The following is a 27,805-nucleotide window of genomic DNA, read 5'->3' as shown; positions in this document are numbered from 1 at the left end:
ATGAGACAGGCCAGGTTCCTTCTCTCACATAGTTTACAGACCTAGCAGGAGAGATACACAATGAATAAAATAAATAAGCAAGGTAATTTCAGCTATTGGGAAATATTATGAATGAAGCAATGTGATAGTGACTAGTTGAGTATTGCCTCAGCCAGAGCAGTCAGTGAAAACTCTCCTGAGGGGATGGCCTTTAGCCAAGACTTGCACGATGCAAGTCTTTCAGGCAGAAAGAATAGCTTGTGTAAAGGCCCTGGCAGGAGCAAATTGGTGAATCAAGGCCCATAATCAACGGGTAGAGCTGGAATGAGGGACAGGCAAGGACAAGATGAGATCAAAATCTGAAAGCAGTGATAGGAGATTGGATTTCATGCAAAGAAGACATTGGAAGATTTCAGCGGAAGAGGGCTATGCTCTGATTTAACACCTTTTCAATAATAATATTTATATAATCACACTCTGATGAGGTGAAATGGATTCAAAATAACAATTCATTTATCATATTAGACATACAATGATCATCAATTTTATTTTATTTATTTTTGTTTTTATTACTCAATGAATTTATTACATTTATAGTTGTACAATGATCAATTATAACATAATACACTAATTCTAAGTGGAAGTATGATTTCAGCATCACTAGGCTAAATGTAATGATTCAGAAGTCATTTGGGAACATTCAGTAGCTCAGGGGTCCATTCTGACCATTATTACCCTGGTGACACACACGCAAAAAAGGTATCCTTTAATAAATTCTGAACAAATAGATACCAGAAAGTAAACTGTATTTTGAAATTAATACTTCTCAGGTGTAGTATGCATTCTACAAAACAAGCATGTTTGAGCTATAACCTTTCCAGCTCATCAAGCTGAGTTTGTGATTTATATTAATCCTGCACAGCTGAGAGTAAGCCAGGGCCTTTTCCGTGGTTTCCATTCATGAATCCCAGCATGCTAACTGTGAAGTTGCTAAAGGACTCAAATGTGGCATCAGGCAGGTGCTCAAAGAGGCTTAGGTTGCCCCCTCTCCAGGGATGAGATGCCCATCTGGTGTGATCCAAGAGGTATTGAGAGGCCTCCTTCCCCCAGAGATCCTCCTAGTGATCCTCATACTCCTGGACTTCCTCATCACAAATTCCTCCTTGAGGTGATGAGAACTCTATTAAAAGACAAATGTCTTATCCTAGAGGAGTAACCTAATGATGTCAGTCATGAATACTCTCCAATACTGGTTTCTTAAATTACCTGGTTGTTACCTAGCAGAATCCATATGGATTTTTTTAAGTCAGGGAGAATTTGGGGAAGCCTAAAATGCAGCTTTAAAAGTAGCACATTGATAAATAAATGGTCATAAACACAGACAATGGGATATTATTCAACAGTAAGAAGAAATGTGCAGTCAGTCTTATTTACAAAAGCCAAGATATAGCAACCTAAATGCCCATCAACATATGAATGTATAAAGAAGATGAGGTATATAAACTTTGAATATATACACACGTATATATATACACACACATATATATGTATAGACAGTGGAATATTACTCAGCCATAAAAAAAGGAATGAAAATTTGCTGTTTTCACGAACATGGGTGGACCTGGAGGGTATTATGCTTAATGAAGTAAGTCAGACAAAGAAAGACAACTACCTTAGGCTATCACTGATATGTCAAACCTTAAAAATGAAACAAATGAATAAATATAACAAAACAGACTCCTAGAATTAGAGAAGAAACTAGTGGTTACCAGTGGGAAAGGAATGGGGGAGAGTGCAAGATAGGAGTAAGGTATTAGGAGGTACAAACTACTATGTATAATAAATAAGATACAAAGATATATTCTACAGCACAGGTAATATAGCTAATAATTTATACCTTTAAATGGAGTATAACCTATAAAAATATTGAATCACTAGAGTATACACATAAAACTAATATGATATTGTAAATCAACTGTACTTCAATTTAAAAAAAAAAGAAATGTGCTATCAAGCCATGAACAAACATGAAGAGACCTCAAGTGTGTATTACTAAGTGTAAGAAGGCAATCTGAAAAAGCCACATACTATATGATTCCATCTATATGCCATTCTGGAAAAGACAAAACTATGGAGACAGTAAAAAGATCAGTGGTTGTCAGGGGTTAAGGAGCACAAAAGATTTTTAATAAATGATTTTTAAAACAGTATAAATATCCCATATGCTACTATAATGGTAGATACATGTCATTATACATTTGCCAAAACCCATTGAATGTATACCACCAAAAGTAAGCTGTGATGTAAACTAGGGACTATGAACTTTGGGTGATTATGATGTGTCAGCTATGTTCAATAATTATAACACATATATCACTCTGGTGTGGGATGTTGACAGTAGGAGAGGTTGCGTATGTGTAGGAGGAAAGGGGTGTACAGAAACTTCCTACTTTTTCCTCACTTTTGTTATAAAACTAAAACTGATCTAAAAATTAAAAATTAAAGAAATAAGAATACAAGCAGAATAAAATGGAATTAGTGTGTGTGTGTGTGTGTGTGTGTGTGTGTGTGTGTGTGTGTGTGTGTTAGCAAGGAAGGCTTATGTGGTGGGTCTTAGTGAACCAGTTAACAATCCTAGACAGGAGAATGGGATGCCAAGAGAATCCAGGGATTGCTGGAGGGGAGAGAGGACCACTGAACACACTCCCTATGGTTCCTCCTGGGCATTTGCTCTGTGGGTAGAAGGGATTGGAAATCTAAAGAGCAGTATTGTCAGCCTTCCTGGCAATATTTGTACTGGTGGAAACAAATAACAATGATCTTTGGGGCACTTAACTTAGTTGAATTGCCTTCCTGAGACATTGATGGCATGGCTTTAATCCAGAATAGTCCTGAAGAGTGAGATAAACCATCAGATTCAATTCCTTGTATGCTCCCCACTAACTGCCAAATGTTGAGCAAGTTATATAAACTCTTTGGGCATTCATTTTCATGTCTTGAAAATGAATATAATTGCATCTGGCTCCCAGAGTTATCAGGATTATGTTAAATGAGATAATTCATGTAAAGCACGTAACTCAGTGTCTGGCACTTGGTAAACATTTATTCAAGGTTTGTTACTCTTAACAAACCTAGCAGTGACTAAAACATTCTCAGCCCTCACAAAATATGTGTTCAATGAATTCATAACAGGACTTCAATTAGCCCCCGGTAATGCCAGTGTCAGGGCAAAGGATAATGTCTGGTTTCCATATCCCAGTGAGCAGACTATTCCAGATGTTAAGGTCAATGTAGCCAGAAGTGACTCAAACCCTCCTCTAACAGGATTCTTCTGCACTTTCGTATATTATTTTTCTGCTCTGATTGTTGTCTACACCTGTATGTTTTACAAATCTGATAGGACACAAAATAAATTAGAATTCAAGCTATTATAATCTCTAGTCACAAAATACCTTTATTTAGAAGATCTTTATTTTGAAATCTCTATTTTAAAGGTAACTTTATAGAGACTTGAGCTCTTTGAAGGAAAAGTCTCCCGTAAATTATAATATTTATTTACATGTTCTGTGTTCAATGCAGAGGATCCTTTAATGAGTGCTGGAAATACCCATTTCTCTATCCAGTCAGAACTAAGAACTAAGCAAGAGCCAATCTTTGTGACTCTGTACCACTACGTTCACATTAATAACTATAGGTAGATGGGGAGAGAAATGATAGATCAGAACATGAATAGGTAGGTAGGGGGATGATAGACCTATATAAAGAAGAATTTTCTCACGTTTGTGAAAATGTTTTATCATTTGACTTGTTAGCAGCTAGAACAAAGAGAGTTCAGCAGTGAGACTCTAGTATGATTCCTCCAAAAGAGTTCAGACTATTATCTGCAAAATAATATGTAGGTTTAGGAATTCTTTGCCTGCCTCAAACTTCTCATGGATAACTCATTATTTTTTTAATATGCTCTGTATAAGGCCAGATGCTCATAGAGATAATTCAAAAATTATGTTCGCTATGCAATGTCTTCCATTTGCATTCTTTGCAAAGTCTTATTGAGACTGATATTAAAATAAGTTTGTTTTTTGTGGATACACATCAAGGACTAGAGTGCAGAAGAAGCCCAATCACACACCGAAAGAGGGAGGGAAGCCAGCATGAGATTGTAAAAAAGCTGGCAATTATCCTCCAAATGAGTTGGTCAGCCCAACACACATGAACAGGAGTTGAATCTTTCCCTGTGACTAACTTCACAGAGATGGAAAATGACCCAGAGAAGAGGTCTGAGCAGTCAACTCTTCAGCCAGCCAACCCTTCTAGACTGTGAGTCATTCCAGGACAGGGACCTCATTCCCCACTCATTGTTGTGTCTACAGCACCTGGCAGTTGCTAAGTACTGAACAAACTTGAACGGATGGGTCAATGAATTAAGTAATAAATGCGTGAAAGCATTGCTCTGCATTCTTTATATCCTAGAATTCCAATCCCCCAATGGAACACTAGGGTAGGATCTGGAGGTTGTTATGCAAACAAAAGCAAATGACCAGGCAGTGTTTGTGAGGGAAAATCCACAGAGAGAGGAGCAGTGGCAGGTGTGAGGGTCGCCCCTTGTCCTCTGCGCATTCCAGGCTAAGGTCATACACAAAGATCCAACAGACCTGGGAGTCAGACTCTAGGAGATGCTGCCCCTTGGCCTGTGAGGCATTTAAACTGTGCGACTTGGAAGAGCCAACCCTTCTCTTGGAGTGTTCAGAAGCTAAGATCAAATGGCACAATGATGTGGCAGAACTTTGACTCTAGCCCTCTCTTGGATATTAGCACCTCTCTTTATCTGGGAGATGGGGTCCTAGCCTTGCACCTCCACCTAATGCAGTGGGCAGGTGGAAGGATTTGCTCCATCTGTGTGCATGTTTGAGAAGAATCTATCCCTCACCTGGCATGATGGGGCAGGGAGAGCTGAGGTCTGTGTTGTACAAATGACAAAGATTGTTCATCTCAAGCACATTAGGGCTGAGCTATAGTCAGTTTACATGGAGCTTTGCTGGAAGTCAGCTCCTTTCCTACGTGTCCAACCTGCAGCAGATCCTTCTTGAGTACATGATCTCACCTCTCAGTGGTGCTGTGGTACACAGATTAATCATGTTCTCATGACTCCCAGCAGCCACTAGAGATTCTTTGCAGCAAGGCTAAGCTTCTTGCCTCTATCTCATGCCTCTGACTTCCCTAAGATACCTGTTACCTTGTACCTCCATCTCTCTATCCATTCCCAGCCAGGGCAACCCACCCAGAACTCCTAAACTGCCCCAGGCCCCATCCTTCTAAATTGCCTGAGTCCCAGTGCCTTGGGTCCCCATTCTATATTATAGATAAATCATTTGTCATAAAAATCTCTGGAATGTATTAGCTTTCCCTGGTTTTGGAACTTACAGAAACTTCAGGCACTTAGCAGACCTATGGAGGAGGTATTTTGGTTTTGGGTAGGGATGGGTGCTTTTTAACCCCACCCTAGGCACCCCAAATTGGCATTTCTTCCTTGCTTCATGTGCCCCACTGTGCCCTTTGAAAACATTAGCTTTTATTTGGACTCAGGTTAGAAATGGGCTGATGAGGTTGTAAATACCAGGTGGGATCAGAAACTTGGAAAAGAGCAAAGGAGTTAGGGATAGAGTTGGGAAAGGACAAGAGAAAGGGAAGAAACAAGTACAGGAGAAAAAGGGGTAAATGAGAAGTGGGATCAAGACAGAAAGCAAGACAGGTTTCTTTGTATTTTTTTCAGACTTTATCTTTGCCTCGGGCTGCCATTAAGGTGGAAGTGACATGTTAGTTTTGCTGGAATCCTTTATAGTTCCTAGCATGGTGGTTCAAAAAATGTTTGTTGAATGGGGTAAATCAGAAAATTAAAGTGGCAGGTGGTAATCAGCTCAGTGAAATGGGTCATGGGTCATGGTGACACTACCCTCAACCTCAGTGCATGTCATCTGTCAGCCTCACTTTTGAAGCAAACAAAAGAAAGAATAAATAAAAATAGTTTGTTTTAGTGGTAATTTCCATGGCAATAGCTGAAACCCCCTCTCTTTGGAGATTCCTCTCTACCCCCAATATCCAGATGCTATTACTCTTACAGCAAAGAAGCCAGAGGCCTAGAAAAGCTGAATGTCTTAGCCAAGGCCACACAGAGGCAAGTGCTGAGCTCAGGACAGACACTCCTGAGTGATTTTCCCACAATCAGGGCTAGGATTGTGAGAAGAGAAAACTGAACCCCATAGGATGTTCTGTCCCAGAGCAGACACAGATTAAGTATAAGATTCAGATGAATTAATAAAATATAAAACAAAACATGGGGAAAGTAAAAATAAATTGCAGACTACAAAAAGCTGAAATGGGATCATGACACCTGAGACTTAATTCTGTTTGCTCTTAGGGTGGAGAACGAGATAGCACTCTACTTTCTGGAATTCAGACCCACTTTCTATTTATTATTTATAAACGGGAATATTTAAAGGAATACAAGGAAAGCTCACACAGGCTGGGCCTCTTTATAATGTAAATACCTTTTCCAATGAGGAAAAAATATTACTGAAAGATGGTGAGTTTGTCTTCGGACAGTATTTCCCAGACATTTTTTTATTGTTAGCAAAGCTCCCTTGGAGTGTAACTAAGAGTTTCAGAGGAGTGGTAATGTTAAAGCAAAGGGAAGGAAAATTTCAATAAGAACCAAGCTGCCCCAGCTCCCCCTTTATTTTTAGGCAGAACCATCAAAGGGCAGCTAACGGAAATATACTAAAGTGGCATTAATTCATCTCTAAGAGGACTCTCCAAGGGTTTTATTGCTATATGAGGGAAAGCCTTAAACCACCAGAAGGGGAAAGCAAAGAAAATAAGTCGGGGAAGTCGTCTTGTGTAAGAAAGTGAGCAGGTGGTCAATAGTGTGTCCTTGGCTAGTTTCCGCAGCGAGGAGACAGAAATTCATATGCCATGGGTGACAAAAAGACAAAAAATAAAAAATAAATAAAGTAGGAAAAAAATCATTTCACCCAACACTCTCAGTTTTACAAACTAGGAAATGGAGTCTCAGAGTTTACTTTTATAGAGGGTGAGAATTCAGAGATTTTTCACTTGAGGTCTGGAGTCCTAAATTGAATATTAAGACTGGGGATTTAGAAAAATGCCTCCGTGATCCTGTCATTCAGCTCAAGTCAAGTGTAAGACCTTTACAGCAGCCACAGAGGCTCTTATAAGCATCCTGCAATGAATGGCAATTATCACCCATCTCCAGATTACTTTACCTTCAACCAACCCTTCCCTGTCTGTACAAAGTTTGTTATTTTTTCATCAAAAAAGAGTACTCTTTATTAATTTCTAAGGAAGAAAGGCTATTAGGTAGGAATTTTCATTCTTGTGAGGTGGCAACTAACAGAAAACAAAATCAGGAGTGAGAATGAAAACAGTAGGCGGAGAAAAGAGTCACATTAATTCAGAATTCAGAAACCATAATGCATCATCAGCCTTCCCACCACCCAATGTCTCATTTTAACATTTAGAAAAGGCCCCTTGTGGCACAGTGGAAAAGAATCTGACTAGTATCCAGTGGACACGGGTTCAATCCCTGGCCTCGCTCAGTGGGTTAAGGATCCAGTGTTGTTGTGACGTGTGGTGTAGGTCGCAGATGCGGCTCAGATCCCGTGTTGCTGTGGCTGTGGTGTAGGCCAGCAGCTGTAACTCCAATTGGACCCCTAGACTAGGAACTTCCACACACTGCGTGTGTGGCCCTAAAAAAAGAAAAGAAAAGAAAAGGCTGGTGGGGACAGGATGAAAATATGGTGCCATCCCTATATTTGTTCAATCAAGTATTTACAAAGCCTACTTTGTACAGGTAGGAACTAGGCACAGAAAATTCCCAAAGATAAAGGTCTGATCCCAGGGCTCCAGATTCTTGAGAGTGCTCTTATGTGGAGCTTCCCGCCTGCCCATACTCGGCTCCTATAATTTATGATCTTCAAAATAAAATACACTACACATTTATTCATTTTGGGAAAATCTATATTTTTGATTTAAATAAATGCTTATGAATAAAAAAAGTTTGGCATTTATTTAGTATTTTAGATTTGAGGTTATTACTTTGCACTAACTATAAACAAAGCATATATTGAATTGAGTCTATGTCTTTTCACATACAAAACTCAACATAATCTTGAATTAAGCAGGGGTCTATGGTGGGGAAAAGGGAGGCATGAATCTTTCAGACACAAATCTTAGAATGTGATACGCATCAAATCAATATTAACTATCCAATAATTATTATTATTGCTCAAATCACTGAAAATATCTAGCTTCTAAAAAAAAGTAATTTGTTTGGAGTTCCCCTTGTGGCTCAGCAGGTTGAGAACCCGACCAGTATCCATGAGTATGTCGGTTTGATCCCTGGCTTCTCTCACTGGGTTAAGGATCTGGCCTTGTCATAAGCTGTGGTGTAGGTCACAGATGCTGCTCAGATCCCATATTGCTGTGGCTGTGGTGTAGGCTGGCAGCTGCAGGTCCAATTAGAGCCTGGGAACTTCCATATGCCACAGGTATGGCCCTAAAAAGATGAAAAATAAAAGTGAATATAAGCTGATTATTTTTCTGACTTAAAAGTATAGCTATTCTTACTCATGAATTTTACTTCCTTTAACAGTAAAATATATTCTAAGTCCTGCAGCCGGTCCCACAAAGCCAACCTCCTGCTATCAATGCCTAAAAATATCTTTGGTTCTCTGAGTTTCAAAGCCAAAGCCCTTTGCAGTCAATACAAAAACATGCTACAGAGAGTCCAGTTCGCTTGGTGAAGGGGAACAGAAAGAGACCCAGTGTTTGAACTAGTGCTCGAAGGTGACAACCAGGTGGGGCTCAGGCTGTCTGGGAATGCGGACGATGTGCTTGTCATCCACCTATGAGAAACTATCTTTACCTTACCTGTCTTTGGTGTCGCAGGCAAGGGGGTAATTGGCAGCCTAGTTTGCAATACTAGGCCTTGAGCCAAGTAAAGACAAAAATCATTATCTTTCAAATTCTTCAAAAGCAAGACTTCAGTGAAGTGTGGTGGGATGTGTGCTTATAATCTCCTCTACTGCTACTGCTTCTCCTCCACCTTCTGCCCTCCCCCCTCTTCTTTTCCTGCTTCTTCTTTAAATAATAGGTAACACCTACCTATGCTGTGCTTACTGTATCTAAGCACTGAACTAAGCATTCTATTTGTATTAATTCCCTTCACATCCTCAATAACCTCATGAGATAGACGGTGCTTTCATGAGGAAATGGAAGCACAGAGAGGTTAAGTAACTGGCCTAAGCTCACAGAACTCGTCAAGTGACGGAATCAAAATTTAAATCAGGCTGGTTAGCTCAGAGATGCTGCTCTTAACTACTATCCCCTATGGCTGCTCTTTGTTGTAGCTGCCAGTGTCTGCTTCTAGGTAGTACCCTCCACTTCCCTCCTTATTCTGCTAAACAATTCCCATTTATACTTCAAACCTTAGTTCTAACACTGTCCCTCAAGGACCTTGTGTCTGACCAATCCTGCCACCCACACATCCCATTCAGGCTAAAGTCTTTTTTGTCTTTATTGAAGACCTTATGCCAGGCAAGATCTAACTTACAATAATTGACTGGAAATTTCTTGAGAGTAGGTCTTTGTTTTTCACTTATTTTTATACATCACCAGCCACTACAATAGTGGTGACTGAAATTCAATTTAAGATTGCTGAATGTAATAATGAAACAAATTAACTGACACAGTGAAGAGAAACAATGCCAGGAGTTAGAAATTCAAGCAAATAAAGGCATGGGAACCCCCATACAGTGTTTTAGAACAAGAGATATTAGAATCCATCTGGTACTAAGGTACATAGCATCCTAAATATTGGATTCTGCCTGCAGAGAGGCATTTTTTTCCCTACCAAACATCGTTAAAAAAAAAAAAAATTGGGAGTTCCCGTCGTGGCACAGCAGAAATGAATCCAACTAGAACTATAAGGATGCCAGTTGGATCCCTGGCCTCACTCAGTGGGTTAAGGATCTGGCATTGCTGTGAGGTGTGGTGTAGGTTGCAGAAATGGCTCAGATCTGGCATTGCTGTGGCTGTGGCACAGGCCAGCAGCTGTAGCTCCAATTTGACCCCTAGCCTGGGAACCTCCATATGCCACTGGTGTGGCCCTAAAAAGCGGAAAAAAAAAAGAAAGAAAAAAGAAAGAAAGAAAGAAAGAAAGAAAGAAAGAAAGAAAGAAAGAAAGAAAGAAAGAAAGAAAGAAAGAAAGAAAGAAAGAAAGAAAGAAAGAGAAAGAAAAAGAGAAAGAAAGAAAAAGAAAAATCGACTTGAAATTTCAGGATGAAGAGGTTTCACAAAATGTCCCAATTTATGGCTTCTCTTGAAAAACTGGAAAACCTGCCCAAACCAGGCACACAAGTAGTTCCAACAACCGCCCTGTTGGATGGGGCAGTGCTCCCTGGTTCACTGCAAACTCTGGCCAGCCAACTTCACTCACCCCCCAATCTTCTGCTTTCTCCAGGTATTTGGGGGTCCCTCCTCCTCCAATTCATTCCCCTCATTTTATAGCTTAGGAAGAGAAGGCCCTGAAAAGAACATAAGTATCATGACAGAGAAGTGCCTTCACCCTAAGTCTCTCATTCCAGTTCAGTTTCCTGTTCACGCTCAGTCCTAAGAAATAACCTTTGTGAGACATAGTTATCAGTGCAGATCCTTGTTTTGTGAATTATTTGTGCCCTGAAGCAAGGCTGGCTCATAAAAATAAATGTCTCTTACACATTCCCAGCCTTTTTAACTTCTGTATATCTAAGAACTGGCATTTATTATATAATTCTTTGTCTTCCTTTCTCCACTTCCATTTTCTCTGAAAAATGTTCAGTGGATTAACTGTGAAAACCTTATGATTTTCCTCCCAGACAGCATATCCATCTCTTTCTCCCTCAAAATAAATTCCACTCCTGAAAGAACTAGAACTTCCAATACCAAGATAGCTGTGGTTTGGTTGCTTTCAGTGCTTTCCCTGTGTTCAAAAGGCAGGATGTTACCATGCCGGCTAATTATCTAAATGGAGCAGTGGTTGAAAAGTGGGGGATTTTAGAGACCGCCTTCTCTGTGGCTGACAATTTATCACAACTTGGCGTTTTAGGCTTAGCTTGAAAGCTAAATTTTTTTTGTATTTAAATTAATTCTGGGGAACAGTCCTGTGGAATGATCTCTGCTACTCTTAAACTGTGCATCGGAGAAAGAACAAATTCACATTTTTAGTGACCAAGAAATTGTCAGGGTTTTTTTAGTTCCTTTGTAATTCAGAAATTTTCAGGGGTCCATATTACAACTTTAGTAGGATTGCTTTTCTGACTGGAGATGAGCCATATGAGTATGTGTGGGTGGGGGGCAATTCTGGAAGATATTTATTAATTATTTTTATTTCCAAGTCTTGTTGATTTGATTTAATGTTTTGCCCAAGTATGACAGAAACTTTAGAGCTTGACTTTTAATATTAAGTCATTCAAGACTATGTGGCTCGAAGTAATCTTAACTAAATAAAACTTCAGCTATTGAATCCCTCAAATCACCAGCTCAAAAGTGAAAAAAAAAGTTAATTGGCTGCCTCATACCCTCTGCCTCTCATCTTTCAACATACAGAGATACATATGCACCAGACAGTGACTTAATAAATATTTTAGCGTTATAGAAGATAGAAAAGGCCAGGGTGTTTCTTGGTTCAGGGAATTTTTGTTTCACAGTTTCCTATAAAAATACCAAAATGGATAGTCTACTGCCATAACAGCCTGCTAATAAAAGAAAATGCTAGCACAGGAAGCTGGCTTGCTTGCTTAATCTTCTGGATGTGCAGATAGAGTAATCCACCAATCAGAATAAGGCAGAGAAAAGAGAGCTTCCTGTGCTTTTCAGTCCTTCCTTGCCACAATTCTAGGTCAGTATTGGGAGAAACATCCATGGTGGCAAAGGGCTCTCCTTCACACTTCCAGGTGGTACCCATGCTGGCAGGGGACAGAGCCGGCTGTACTTTGTACTTCAACTTTCTCAGTTTTCAAAATTTTCACCAAAGCTTCTAATGGTAAGGATCACCACTAACTCATTTTAAGTTTCACCTATCTCTCAACCTTCCTTGGGCAAGATGCTGCACAATTGTGAGGCATCTAGAATGCACACAGAATACAGAAAAGTAGAAAAGGCAAGAGCTTCTAATATGATAGGCTTCCTCAGGAAAAGTTGGAGCCTAAATGCAAGCCATCTCCTCCTCCCTACCCCTCTGTCCCACATCTAGAGGCTACCCTAGGACCCCAGGTTCCTCAAGTGCAGGACCTGGATAAAGGTCATTTGGGAAACAAGTTATGTGCTTTTGTCTTTTTGCTAACTTGGTTTAAACTTTCTAGTCTTGAGACCTTAGATATTTTGGGAATGAGAATAATTTTATCATTTTACTTTATTCAATTCATTCACATTATTTACAAAGGACAACTTCCATCACAACTACCAAATTTCAACTATGCATATGACAAGGACATTGCTGAGTTTTGTTTGGTTGAAATTCACTTGAAATCCCATTAGTCTGCACAGGAGTTCAGGATGAAATAAAATTGTTTGCTGCGAAAAAACGTTCCATGAAATTTGTTTTATTTTTTATTAAAAAAATTGTTTTTGTCTCTTTTAGGGCCACACCCTCAGCATATGGAAGTTCCCAGGCTAAGGGTCGAATTGGAGCTGGAGCTGCTAGCCTACACCATAGTCACAGCAACACCAGATCCAAACCGTGTCTGTGACCTACACCACAGCTCATGGCAATGCTGGATCCTTAACCCGCTGAGTAAGGCCAGGGATTGAACCCTCATCCTCATGAATCTTAGTGGAGTTCATTATTGCTGAGCCACAATGGAAACTCCCATGACATTTAGATTTTATTTTTTCTTCTAGTATTATTAAGTTGCAGTTGACGAATAGCAGTGTATAAGTTTAAGGTGTACAGTGTAATGATTTGCCTTACATACATCATGAAATGATTACCACAATAAGCTTAGTGAATATTCATTATCTCATACAGATAAAAAATAAAAGAAAAACTTTTTTTCGATGTGATCAGAATTCTTAGGATTTACTTTCTTTCATGTATAACATTCAGCAGTATTAATTGCATTTATCATTTTGTACATTATATGCCTTGTACTTATTTTTTAACTAGAAGTTTATGCTTCCATGTGCATGATATTTATATTTTACAAAATACATTACAGTTATTTGCTCTAAATAAATATTTTTACAAAGTCCAGGTCAATGGATTACATTAGATGAGAGTTCCCCATACATGCCTCTCCCTTAAAAAGCCTGAAAACACCCTTATTTTACCTTGTGTCATTTACACAAGCTGTAATAGTGCAGAGAAGGCAGAAAGATGCTCATGGGAAAATAAGTTCTCTCCAGCCCTTCTCTGGTCCCCTAGGAAGGACTTCACCTTGCTGCACATCATGGTGCATGATGATGCATGGAATAGGGAGGGCCTTAATCTTGGGAAGCTCTCATCTTTGCCTACTCTACTTTGGAACTGTCTCTAAGTTTTTGGATCTTCCATTTTTCTTACAAAAGGAACATGTAAAAACACAAACCTAAAAACATAACTATATCATACCTATTCACTACCTACTTCTCCTTCCCAAGTTGCATTTGTCTTTCCTACAACAGGAGGCATAACATTGATATCTGTTGAATGACTGGGAAATTTTGAGCCTATACCTGATAGGAAGTTTTTATCATTTGTAGCCACTTTTTTTTTTTTTAGGGCTGCACCCGCAGCATATAGAGGTTCCTAGGCTAGGTTCAAATCGGACCTATAGCTGCCAGACTAAGCCACAGCCACAGCAATGCAGGATCCAAGCCATGTCTGCAACCTACACCATAGCTCATGGCAATGCCTGATCCTTAACACACTGAGCAAGGCCAGGCATTGAACCTTCCTCCTCATGGATGCTAGTCAGATTTGTTAACCACTGAGCCATGACAGGAACTCCTGTAGCCACTTTTAAAGATTTCTCAGCAAGCTTCAATTTTTAGTCAACTTTGAATTATAGAATTAAAGAAAAGTTATAAATCACTTTTTTGTCCCTGAACATTCCTTCTTTTTCTTTCTTTCTTTCTTTCTTTCTTTCTTTCTTTCTTTCTTTCTTTCTTTCTTTCTTTCTTTCTTTCTTTCTTTCTTTCTTTCTTTCTTTCTTTCTTTCTTTCTTTCTTTTTCTTTCCTTCCTTCCTTCCTTCTTTCTTTTTCTTTCCTTCTTTCTTTCTTTCTTTCTTCTTTTTCTTTCTTTTTCTTTCTTTCTTTCTTTTTTCTTTTCTTTCCTTCCTTCCTTCCTCCCTCCCTTCCTTTCTTTTCTTTTTCTTTCTTTCTTCTTTTTTTTTTGCTTTTTAGGGCCACACCTATGACATATGGAAGTTCCCAGGCTAGGGGTCAAATTGGAGCTGTAGCTGCTGGCCTACACCCACCACAGCCACAGCAATGTGGGATCTAAGCTGTGTCTCCTACCTATACCACAGCTCACAGCATTGCCAGATCCTTAACCCGATGAGCGAGGCCAGGGATCAAACCTGCATCCTCATGGATACTAGTTGGGTTCATTACTGCTGTGCCACAATGGGAACTCCTGAACATTATTTCTTATTTTAGTTCTTTCTTTGGCCAGGTACTGCTGATTTCATCAGATGAATGCTTGCAGGGGGTGATGTTCAAAACCTTGTTTCATCTCCACCTGTAAAAAGGGAGAATGAAATACTTAAAAGTAACTGGAAGTATGAGGCGACATCCAAAAGGCTTAAGCATGCACATTCATGAAATTATTTGTCTATAAAGTGTGGATTTGTTATTCATGTTTCATAGCTACTATAGTGTTTTAGAAGTAATGGGGACCTTGAAATCATTTAGCCAATGTCCCCACTCTACAGATGAGGAAAACTAATGCCCACTCGGGGTAAGCGACTGGCTTATGTCAGAACCAGAAGGCAGGTGTTTGGTGCTCTGCAAACAATGATGTACTCATATTACGGGATAAAAAGCTAAACTAAACAACAACAACAAAAAATGATTCCACTGTAGAACTTTCTCTTTTAGAGGTTCTCTCAAGTGTTTTAAAAACTCATTGGCAGCTGACATGATTCCAGTTAGAGGAACAAAAGGAACTAATTGCAGACTTCAAGTATGTGAACTATTTTAAGAAAAATATTCTCCAGATGTTTCCCACCTCCTTTGAGAATAGAAAAGAGGAAATGAGCTTAAAGTTCAGCAAAAAAGATTCAGATTAGATATTAGGAAATGTAAGTCTGTGAAATCGTGCAGTTAGTTACCAGGGAATGTTGTGAAATCTCCTCTCCTGGAGAACTTTTGGAATGTGGTGGCTGGCCATCCGTTTCAGAGGGGTTATGTGGGTGGCCCATTTCTAGAGCTGGGGCCACAACCTAATTGACATCTCAATTTCTGTAAGTCCCATGAGGTCATGCAGTACCTTTGACTAGTAAGTGAGGTTGGTGGCTCCTCTTTAGTATAACAGACTTCAGGATTCATCAGTGAAGCATATATTTAAGCCCTGTTTCATATATATATATATATATATCAGTCCTAATGGATGTAACGGACAGATTGACTAAAACTAATGAATGTTTACTGGATGATGGATTGAATTGACTAATATCTGATAGTTTAATTTCTTTGGGCTCCATCTCAGCATATTCACCTTGACTTAATTAACACCTCCCAAGCTTGTGTCCTTGGTCCAAAAAGCAAAATGTAAGGGATCCAGTCCAATATGTAATAGGGAAATTCTTTATTTCAATTAAAAAGGTATCCTTAAAATTTCAAGGACAAGATGGAGAAAGTGGCAATATAGTTAGATCTGTACTTTGTCACCTAATGTACTGATGATGTCTCCTAACAGTAAACAAAGAAGACTTTAAACTTTCTAACTTGGAGTATAACAGTGTTGAATTTCAGTGAAATAATCAAATTATAAATACAGGATGGGGAGATATTAGTAAAATAATCAAATAAATACAGGATGGGGAGTTATCATTTGAGAGAGTTTAGGGTTTAGAAAAAAAAGATCTAGTAAGTGGACAAAGGATTAATGATATGTATTTGAAGTATGTTCATGGTTCTGGCAAAAATAAGTGCTAAAAAATGTAGCTAATATTATTATAACTTTACTGTTTATTGTCCTTCCTCTCCCATCCATCCCCTGGTTCTAGTTCTGTCAAATATAGTTACTGATTTTGCCCAATGCCAATCTGGAAGAGCATTGAACCATTCTTCTACCTACCCCCAAAAATCCATCCCCCACAAAGAATTAGATTTTCTGAAGGTATCTTCAGAAGAATGAGAGTTTCTTCATCTCTGAGGAGATGAAGAAGGAAATTTACAGTATGTATCCTATTTGAAACACAAGGAGTCCATCTGAAATGACTTTTTCCTTTCTTGACTCTCCCTCCAATGGTGATCTCATTTTCTCTGAATCTTTGCCATGCAGCAGTCACACTTATTCTCCTTCAGAATCCCCAGAAGACCAAATCTCTATATCCTCTTATTTAGAGTTGTTTCTATCTTCCTTTAAAACCCAGGTGCCAGCTCATCCAAGCACGGAATGCTCACTTTCTACAGTAAAGTGGGTTTTAAAGAACATCACCTCAACATCCTTACACACCCCAACCTCTCCTGCTTTGTTTTTCCCCATATCATCCAATACATCATACACGTATGTTTTTGTATAACTTGTGTCACCATCAAAGCATAATCCTCAAAATGTTAAAAACACAATTCTCATTTATAAGTGAACACGTCAAAGTTTTATTTAACATGCTGAAAAAGTCAATTTGAAATAAAATAGTAGAAAGCTGGGTTTTTCATTATAATGAGTGGATTAAAAAGTATGCTGAAGTAATGCTAAGTTTGATACAAAACTGGTTAATATTCTAAAGGGCAATAAAACCATAACCTGAGTGGGGTTAATCAATACAGTTTATAGAGTTGTAAATGTCCTGTAATACTAATAAATTATGAAATGAAGTTACATATTCCTAGTTTGCTGACCCTAAGGTGGGCTTATTTGCATGGCAATAAAAAATCACAAGACCATTTATCTTTTTGCCTTAGCCAATTTGAGAATATATTTCTTTTTTAAGATTTTTTTTATTATAGTTGATTTACAATGTTGTGTCAATTTCTGCTGTACAGCATAATGACCCATTCATATATATATATACACACACATTCTTTTTCTCATATTATCTTCCATCATGTTCTGTCACCAGAAACTGGATACAGTTCCCTGTGCTATCCATTCTAAATGTAATAGTTTGCATCTACTAACCCCAAACTCTCAGTCCATCTTACTTCCTCCCCCTCCCCTTTGATAAACACAAGTCTGTCCTCTACGTCTGAGTCTGTTTCTGTTCTGTAGATAGGTTCATTCATGCCATATATTAGATTCCACAACTGTAAGTGATATTATATGGTATTTGTCTTTCTCTTTCTGACTTACTTTACTTAGTATGAGAGTCTCTAGTTACATCCATGTTGCTGCAAATAGCATGATTTCATTCTTTTTCATGGCTGAGTAGTATTCCACTGTGTATAGGTACTACATCTTAATCCATTCATCAGTTGATTGACATTTAGGTTGTTTCTATGTCTTGGCTATTGTTAATAGTGCTGCAATGAACATGCAGGAGGATGTATCTTTTTGAATGAAAGTTTTGTCTGGTTATATGCCCAGGAACGGGATTGTTGGATCATATGGTATTTCTGTATTTTGTTTTCTCAGGAACTTCCATACTGTTTTCCATACCAATTGTACCAATTTATATTCCCACCAACAGTGAAGAGGTGATCCCTTTTCTCCACACCCTCTCCAACACTTGTTATTTGTAGACTTATTAATGACAACTTTTCTGACCTGGGTGAAGTGGTATCTCATTCTAGTTTTGATTTGCATTTCTCTAATATTTAGTGATGTTGAGTATTTTTTCATGTACCTGCTGGCCATCTGTGTGTCTTCTTTGGAGAAATATCTATTTAGATCTTCTGCCCATTTTTCAATTGGGTTGTTTGTTTTTTGTTGTTGAGTTGTATGAGTTGTTTGTATATTTTGGAGATTAAGCCCTTGTTGGTTGCATCGTTTGCAACTATTTTCTCCCATTCCATAGGTTGCCTTTTCAGTTTTTTTATTGTTTCCTCAGCTGTGCAAGAGGCTATATTTCCTAATGCCCTATTCCCCATCCCCCACCAGAAGTAAGCCACGTGTGCACTGCCATTTATGAGTCCAAAAGGTGGGTCTCCCCTGTAAACTGCTCAGATAACAGAAATGGCAACAAAATTTACACAGAAGGTAAACAGTTGCCTTATGAATGTTTCCATTATTAATATTCAAGAAATACATATGAAAGCTTTCTGTCAACAACTGTTGTAGGAAGGATTCCAAATGGGCAATAAGGCTGAATGCAATATCTTCCAAAGCTCCTATAAACACTTAATATTTTGATTATAAGGATTCATCAATAAAAAATGAGGATGTCAAAAGAATATTACACATTTTTTTGTTGTTGTTGTTCTCAGGAATCCTACAATCATGTTGAGGTCTAAAGCACAAAAAAAAAAAATATGGTTGATTAGAATTGCATTTAACCTTGTGTTAAACTTTGAGTAGTACTAGCAGAATAATGATGGTTGAGGAGGTAGGGAAGACTTTATAGAAGAAGCAGAAATTGAGTTGGTTTAGAGGAATGATAGGTCTTACGGGCTGAGTTGGGTCCTCCCAAAAATGTATGTTGAAGACCTAATTCCCAGTACTTCAGAATGTAACTGCATTAGGAAATAGGGTCTCTAAAGAGGAAATTAAGTTAAAATGAGGTCACCAGGGTGGGTCCCGATCTAGTATGACCGGTGTCCTTATAAGAAGAGTAGATTAGGACACAGACACACATAGGAAAGACCTCGTGAAGATACAGGGAACAGAGAGCAATTTATAAGCCAAGGAGAGAGGCCTCGGAAGAAACTCACTCTGCCAACCCCTTGATCTTAGACTCTAGCCTCCAAAACTATGAGGAAATAAATGTCTGTTGTTTGAGCTACTCGGTCTGGAGTACTTTGTTATTGCAGCCCTAGCAAACCAATACAGTATGGTTCAAATCTGGAGAGGGATTTAAAAAGAAGAAGAATCCTCCAGAAAAAAAGAATACTATAAATAAAGAGGTCAAAATGAGGACTGATACAGATGAAGAATAGAGTTTTTAAACAGGGGTTTACATTAGTAAATGGTACATATAGCTACCATTATAATTAATAGGACTCCTTTTTTTCAGGATTGTGTCTTAAGAGAGAGAAACATTTCAACCTCACATCTCTATCCAAAATTTACTTCCTCAGAGATGTCTCCCCCACCAACCTTCCAAAAGAGTATCTACCACCCCAAGCCTTTCCCCTGCTTTGTTTTCTTCAGAGTACTTAAAGCTAAAATTAGGAAATTTATTTTATTATTATTATTTTTTAGTAGTTATTTTCCCAATACCATTTTTTTCTACTGTACAGCATGGTGACCCAATTACACATACATGTACACATTCTATTTTCTCACATTATCATGCTCCATCATAAGTGACTAAACATAGTTCCAAGTGCTACAGAGCAGGATCTCATTGCTAATCCATTCCAAAGGCAATAGTTTGTATCTATTAACCCCAATCTCCCCAACCACCCCACTCCCACCCCTTGGCAACCACAAGTCTATTCTCCAAGTCCATGATTTTCTTTTCTGTGGAAAGGTTCATTTGTGCCTCATATTAGAAAGGAAAGTTATTTTTAACTTGTTAATTGCATATCTCCCCACACTAGAATGTGAGCTCAATGAGATCAGGGACTTACCTCTCTAATTTGCCACTCTTTCTCCCATCCCCAGAACAGTCTGTAACAATTAGTAAGCATGCCATAAATATCCGTATTTAGTGAAAGAATTTCCCAGAGAAATACAATCAATTAGGAGAGAATTTTCTTTGAGAGGCATAGAAAAGCCAAGAAAAAAATTCTGGTAAATATGGGAGGAACAGGACGCTGCCTGACTTTTCCTTGTTTTAGGTGTGAATCGGAAGCCTTGAGAAACTACAAACCTTGTGCAAGGGGGCAAGCAGGGGGCACAGAGGAGGGCTGCCCGGGAGCAGATGAGAGAGGTTTGTCCTCACCACACACAGTGTGGGCTCGCATGGGCAGACACATACACAACAAACACACACACTCATGCACACGCACAGACATGCTGGGAAAGGGAAAAGGAGAGTTGAATTTAAGGCAAGGATTACAGGTTTGAATACATAAACATTCATTTGGACAACAAGCCAAAATCTCATGAGGATCAACATACAAATAAAATGCTGAGGCGCATCTAAAATAATATATATCACATTATCCTATTATATACATTACAGATCATATGAGGGAAGCGAAAATCTCTGCAACCCTGCCCAAATATAGGGAACCATTTAGGACTGATCAGAATGATTAGGGCTATTGACTCTGACACCAGAATGAGTAACTGCCTCGGTTTAGCTGTTCTCTTTTGCCATTTTTAACAAGTACATTTTAATGGCCATGATTGTTTTATGCATGTTAGGTTTATCATTATTGCAGCTAACCTCACATTTACTTTGGCTAGTATCCTTCTTCGAAAGTCTTCGACATTTCAGTTGCTTTTATCTTTTCGGTCACACTCCATTAATAATAACTTAAATCTGAACAGTGCTTTTTGTCTTACAAAGAATTCATATTATATCTTGTGCCCCTGAACAGTGCTGAGGGAAAGGCAGAGATTGTAATTTCTGTTTTATAAGCAAGGAAACTGAGGCTCAGTGCTGATAAGGGACTTGCCTAAAGTCATAAACATAGAGAATGGCAGAGCTACAACTTAATCCCTAGTCTTTTGGCTTCTTCTACAATGCATTTCCCATGACATGACACCCATCACTAAGCCAGCCTGGCTGGCAAAGATCCAGGGTCCACACACAGTATGTATGTTTACGTCCAGGTGCACTCAAGCACACACCACCACACACCAGTTATCAAATAAAAATCCAAGAAAACATCAAATAAGAAATCACAACATAATTGTGTTTTGCATCCTCATAAAAAGAGAAAAGGCAAGAAAACCCACTACCACCATTTCTCCCCAGCAGGAATTCTGAGACTCCATCTTCCCACCAGGTGTCTATATAGGGCTACACGAATCTGATGTTTTTCTGAGTGATTTGGGCAGAACCACCACACCACCTTGTCCACCAAAAACATCCTCGGGGACAAGAGGGAAATGAGTAAGGATAAGTCACATGGTAAATTCTAAGCAGGGCCCCTACATAAATATTCAAGCTAAAACCGAATGAAGATTTTTGAAAGAGAGAGCCAGAGAAATGGCAGATCAAAAGAGGTGGGTTTCAGGAGGGAAAGGCCAGGCCTATGGAGGAAAGAGTTATAGTAGAGCAGAATCCCAGTGGGCCTTTGATGTTCAACTAGTCTTCTTCCAGGCATTTCTCCCCCTTTCATTTTTCCAGTGTTCCACTAGATTGTCCTGATTTGAAGTTTATTAAATCAATCCAACACATCCTGAATTGAAGGAAGGGTAAAGGACCAAGCATGCTAGCTTATTATAAAAGACATCACTCCAAGTTTAGGGTTTAATAATTAAACTCATTAATCCTCAAAGGTAGAATTAAGTCCCCGTTAGACATGATCATGTTATTTCTAGTATGGATTACCACTCTCAGCTCTGTGGTGAATGCCTTAGACATTGAATATGAGAGCGGGAGAAGATCAAGAAAATAATCAAGAGCCAGAAAACAATCAAGTCTTCTTTTTAACAAATGAAGAAGCTGAAGGGATCTGTTCAGATACACAAAAGTAAGGTAAGAAATAAGGTCTGTAGTTCTAATCTTCTGAGTGAAAAGGTAAGAAACAGTGTGTAGGATATGCTGTAATTTGTCTTAAATGGGTGTGTATTATATACGCATAGTCATAGTATATAGAAAAATGGGCAATGCTGTTGCCTCAAAGGGAAGGGATTTTAGATACTAAAGAACAGAAGCGGGAAGGAAATTTACTTTTTCCCAGTATCTTCTGCTAGTCATTAATAGTTTACACCCCTATGACTCCTACTAAGACATAGGTCCTTGAGGGCAGGGCCCATTGAACACATCATGTTCATCTTTGTAATCTCTGGGCAGGTCTATCATTGCATTTGGTAAGTACTTTCAATACATGCTCTTTTTCCATGTAAAATAAATTTAACTGTTATTGAGTATAAATCAACATTAATTTTGTTGGTTCTTTCCAAGTGGTTTCTAACAATTAATCATTCTTTTAAGAACATAACAGTTTTCTATCTTCTCCCATTTTGAGTACTCTTGAAACACACAGTTCTTGAAGACTATTCTGATTTATGAAATGGGGAAAGTTTTATAAATCACTTTGCTGACAGATGTTTCTTAATTTCCCCTTGGAGAAGGAAAAGTGATTAGTTAGTGTATTTAGAAAAATTATGATGCAGTGAATTTCATGGTAGAGATTCTTTTACAATATTTTCTTAGGTGCTTTTTATTAACCAGTTCTTCTGTAGCCTGTTCACACTCCTGGCATTAGTCTTGAGTACAAGGTTGCAAAGGTCGATGCACATTTTCTAAGAAGTGGAAAACTATGATCCAGAATGAAGTAACACAGAAGCAAAGAAAACAAATGCTCAGGAGAATGAAAATTAAATTATTTGTAGACACGGAGTTCCCACTGTGGCTCAGCGGGTTATGAATTAGTATCCAGAATTCCTGTTATGGCACAGTGGAAACAAATCCAACTAGGAACCATGAGGTGGCAGGTTCGATCCCTGGCCGCTGGCATTGCTGTGAGCTATGGTGTAGGTCACAGATGCAGCTCAGATCTGTGTTGCTGTGGCTGTGGTATAGGCCAGTGGCTGTAGCTCTGACTGGACGCCTAGCCTGGGAACTTCCATATACTGCAGGTACAGCCCTTAAAGACAAACAAACGAACAAACAAAAAAAGACTTTTAGACAAAAGTTTACTCAAAGTTTTCCAGAAGACATTTACACTTAAAATTGTAAGGAAATTGCCACTTCTTTCTTCCTCACCCACCTCTGTCTCTGTCTCTGCAGCATTACGATGACACTCCTCTTGGGATTCAGATTTTCGTCAAGTCCCTTAATAAGATGTGAGAGCAAAGCTGTGTGTGTGGTGGTAGTCCTGAAAGTAACTGAGCCTATTTCCATGTGTATCACACTTGCCCTCTAGTGGGAATTTGTGAAACCTGCTGTTTCCTAGACTGTTCAGTCTTTAGTCCTGGGTGTTTCCAGGTTTCCAGGTATCTTTTCAAGCTTTTTTTTTGTCTTTTTTTTTTCTTTTTAATAAACAGATAAGCCCCATCTATATTTACTCTATTAATTACTAACTTGCAAAGGGTACTATTAAAAGGCTTAAAAAGTTTATTCTTGTGAGTAGTTAAACATCTCTAATTTATACAACAAATTTGCTTTGTAAACTCCTTTCTTTCATAATAGTACAAAGGTAAACTTAGCGAACTCCCATTCCAATTAGCCAAATTCTAAACAATTACTTCACAGTATGTTATTAGAAAAAATAAACGGTATCCCTGTATGTGCTTAATTATGATGGTGACTATTTTTGCATAATTATAATGATTTTTATTTTTTCCATTATAGCTGGTTTACAGTGTTCTGTCAATTTTCTACTGTACAGCAAGGTGACCCAGTTACACATGCATGCATACATTCTTTTTTCTCACATTATCATGCTCCTTTTTAATAACAATGGGACTGTCACATGAAGTACCTTCTTTCTCATTCAGTTCTCTGGTTTTTATTGGTGTTATTGTTTGCTCTTTTACCTTTACATTTGTTTATGACCACACCAAAGCAGCCAAAGGGCAAATGACATATGAAAAATTTCTGCCCCTGGCATAAAGCCTCTAAAGTATTAACCGTTTCCATTTAGAATAGAATTTTGGCACTTACTAATAAATCCTGACTTGCCACCAAGTTTGCTTCCTTTTGGAGAACCTATTCAATTTGTTAGGATTAAGTTCAGTGCAAATGTGTGCCACCCAAAAAAACAGTGGCTTAAAAGAAATTAAATCTGAGTTCCTGTCGTGGCTCGGTGGAAACAAATCTGACTAGCATCCATGAGGACGCAGGCATGATCCCTGGCCTTGCTCAGTGGGTTGAGGATCTGGTGTTGCCATGAGCTGTGGTGTAGGTCGCAGACTTGATTCAGATCCCAGCAAGTGCAGCTCCAATTTGACCCCTAGCTTGGGAACCTCCATGTGCCATGGATGCAGCCCTAAAAAGACAAAAAAGAAAAAAAGGTATTAAATCTTTATTTCTCCCTTGCATAAACAAATCCCAGACTTAAGGATTAATGTATGGAACCTCCAAGTTCAACCAAGCCTGAGGTTTCTACCAGCTTATTGCTCTAGCACCCTCAGTTCCCAGCTTTCACTTCATGGTCCAAGGTGTCTGGTCCATTTCCAGGCAGTATAGCCATATTCCAGCCAGGAGGAAGGAGCAAGAGAGCATGGCCACTGCCTTTTAGGATCCTTCTTGGAAGTTGCACCCGTGATCACACCCAATCGGCAGGAACTTTGTCACAGGGCCACATCTAGCTAAACTGTCCTCATTCTAGGCTTGCTCTGTTTTAGCTAAAAATCAGGGGTTCTGATACTACGGAAGAGGGTAGAATTCATGGTCAGGGAAAACTAGCAGTCTCTCCCATAGCCTGCAATTCCACCAACTTCCTTCATTTGACAGATCCTACTGTTTCCTGCGTTTTGTCTGTTTATTTTCTAATGAAAAGTAACATCTCCCTTCCCATTTGTCTCCTACTCATGAAGTTCAGCTGATAAAGACTATGTTCCCTTTTCTTTTTTCTCCTTTTTTTCTCCAAACAAACTCCAATCACTTGCCCTGCTGGTCTTCACCATGTCTGTGTACACCTTCCTCCACAGGTGATGGCTGGGCCACCTGCCCCTCTGCAGCTGCTGGGAGTGCTGCTTACCATTTCCCTGGGCTCCATCCAGCTCATCCAAGCTGGTGCCTACTATGGAATCAAGCCACTGCCACCTCAAATTCCTCCTCAGATCCCACCACAAATTCCGCAATACCAGCCCCTGGGCCAGCAAGTACCTCACATTCCTTTGGGAAAAGATGGCCTTAATGTGGGCAAGGAGCTGCCACACATGCAGTATGGCAAAGAGTATCCACACCTACCCCAGTATATGAAGGAAATTCAGCCGGCGCCAAGAATGGGCAAGGAAGCGGCACCCAAGAAAGGCAAAGGTAACATCATATTCTGGTGCTGTTATAAGACAGCAGCTTTCCAAAGTCCTAAAGTGTGAGATGGTGTGGGGAGCAGGAAGCTAAATTTTAGATATTTTAATTTTAGCATGCATAACTTAAGTCATTAAATACCTACTGGATTCTAAATTCTATCCTTGAAAAGTTCCATTCCTAAAGGAAGACAGACAAAATTATGATTTTGTTATGCTTTATTATTTCAACAGCATCAACTGAGACAAAACATTTAATAGTTTATTGCTTTATTCGTGATTTCTTTATTCAAACATTCAGCAACTAATGAACATCTATTTTTGTGTCAGGCTCTGGGCCAGATGCTAGCAGATAAAGTGGTGATTAAAAAAAATATGATGTCAGTCTTCAGAACTTGAACAATGTTATAAGAAACTGCTCTGTTAAAAAAAAAAAAAATCACGAGAAAGCACTTTGTAAACTAGCTGTCAGATAAATGTAAGCGGTTTTAAAGACTGTTCTAGTTAAGCTACTACACATGCCAGTCTATAACTCAACAGAAGGAACTTAAAGAGAACAGACTGCAGTGAGAGATGATACCTGAAAATCTCTCCATTACTTTCCAGGCATAGTCATTAGTTATTCAATACCTGCAAGATGCCAATCACTGCAAGAGATACTTTCTTATAATCTTAGCTGGTTCATCTGGAGTTCTAGGAAATTTAGCACTTGGCAGGAAAAGAATTGCAGTCAGAGTAGCAATTCCCTTTGAGGAAGTGGAGGCCATTCTCAGGGGTCCCTGAAAAGCAGGAGGCACTACCTCTGGGGAATTGCTAGGTTTTGCACTAATAGGCCTAGATACCTAGAGACCTGAAGTGAAAGAAATCTAGTCGTTTAACATCTCTGAAACTACTTGTTTCATTTGTAAAGTAAGGTTATTTAAAGTCAATGATATAAGGTAAGTAAAAGTACAAAACAAACAGTTAAAAAAAGTTGCTACAGTTAGTCATTCAGCAAAACCTAAGTAAGAACAGAGTATTCTCCAGGCACATGCTAGACATTAGGGATTCCTGATGAATAAGAGGTGACCTTGCCCCAAACATGCCCTTGACATAGGAGCTACTTAGAAATAGCACACCTTGGAGTTCCCGCTGCGGCTCAGCAGGTTACGAACCTGATTAATATCCATGCCAGTTCAACCCCTGACCTTGCTCAGAGGATTAAGGATCCAATGTTGCCATGCATGAGCTGTGGTATAGGTTGCAGACAGACGCGGCAGCTTCTGCATTGTTGTGGCTGTGGCACAGGCTGGCAGCTGCAGCTGTGATTCAACCCCTAGCCTGGGAACTTCCATATGCTACAGATGCAGCCTTAAAAAGGAAAGGAAAAAAAAAATAGCACACCTTACTAGTACTATAGGTACTTTATAGAGGATTGTCTCAGCCATTTCTTTTCCTTCTTTTCTTGAATTGCTTGCCTGGATTTGGCACTTCCTGTACTTATTCAAATGGAGACCAGATTGCAACTGAGGAATTTGTAAAAAAAAAAAATATGAGTTCTATGGTTCTGTCTTGTTCCCTGACAGTTGCTCAGTGGAAAATACAATGGTCAGGTTAAAATAAGACTTAGGGACCATAAATGTCATTTCTTTATATTATTCATTACTCCCAGTACCATGGGGGATCTAGAGTATGTTTCTCTACAAAGTAGAATATAATCAATTTAATAACATGTGCTTTGTATATGATAACAATTCGAGAAAGCATAATGCCTTTCACATCTATTATTTAATCTTTTAGTGTGTGTGTACTGTTCTTGCTGTACAGATAGACAAGCAGAGATGCTGATGGCTAAAGCAAGCCCATCAAGATCTCATTTCAAGGCCAGAAAGAGAAGCTGAGCTTTCTGCTCTAATCCCACCTTAATTCCTTATCCACATTGCTCATCATTCTAAAATACCTTATTCACTTCTGTTTAAAAACCAAAAAAAAATTTTAAGGCCACACATGCAGCATATGGAAGTTCCCAGGCTAGGGGTCAAAATGGAGCTACAGCTACTGGCCTATACCATAGCACAGCAATGCTAGATACGAGCTGTATCTGTGACATATACCACAGCTCTTGGCAACGCCAGATCCTTAACCCATTTAAAAACCAAGTTTGCAAGTGATGAATACCTTATTAAAGAATTAATATTGAGGCTCAGGAAATCCTACAGCATATTGAAGAAATTAAGCAAACCAATTTGACTCTAAGACGACAGATGTTTCAAATGTTATTAAACCACATACAAAATAAAATTCTTCTATTCTTCTCTTTATTAAACCACATACAAAATAAAATTCTTCTATTCTTCTCTGAGTCCACATGATAATGACCTTCATCCCCTATATCATACTATTTTTCAGCACAAGAGGAAACACTACTTTGCCATATATTATTTAAAATT

At 38.9% G+C, this 27,805-nt stretch overlaps 1 protein-coding gene across 2 annotated transcripts in view; it reads left to right on the top strand.

The window, feature by feature from the left end:
• The window catches only part of COL8A1 (collagen type VIII alpha 1 chain), a 157,409-nt gene that overhangs the window by 124,359 nt on the left and 5,245 nt on the right, over positions 1-27,805 (top strand). For both annotated transcript variants that reach the window (XM_047793883.1, XM_047793890.1), the window contains exon 3: positions 25,056-25,386. In XM_047793883.1, coding sequence (XP_047649839.1) covers positions 25,059-25,386 — 328 coding nt within the window. In that variant the 5' untranslated portion in view covers positions 25,056-25,058. The remainder of the gene's footprint in view (positions 1-25,055; positions 25,387-27,805) is intronic.

The sequence above is a fragment of the Phacochoerus africanus genome, chromosome 1 (assembly GCF_016906955.1).
Source record: "Phacochoerus africanus isolate WHEZ1 chromosome 1, ROS_Pafr_v1, whole genome shotgun sequence".
In the NCBI taxonomy this organism is placed as follows: domain Eukaryota; kingdom Metazoa; phylum Chordata; class Mammalia; order Artiodactyla; family Suidae; genus Phacochoerus; species Phacochoerus africanus.
This window is presented reverse-complemented; position numbering and strand designations above follow the sequence as displayed.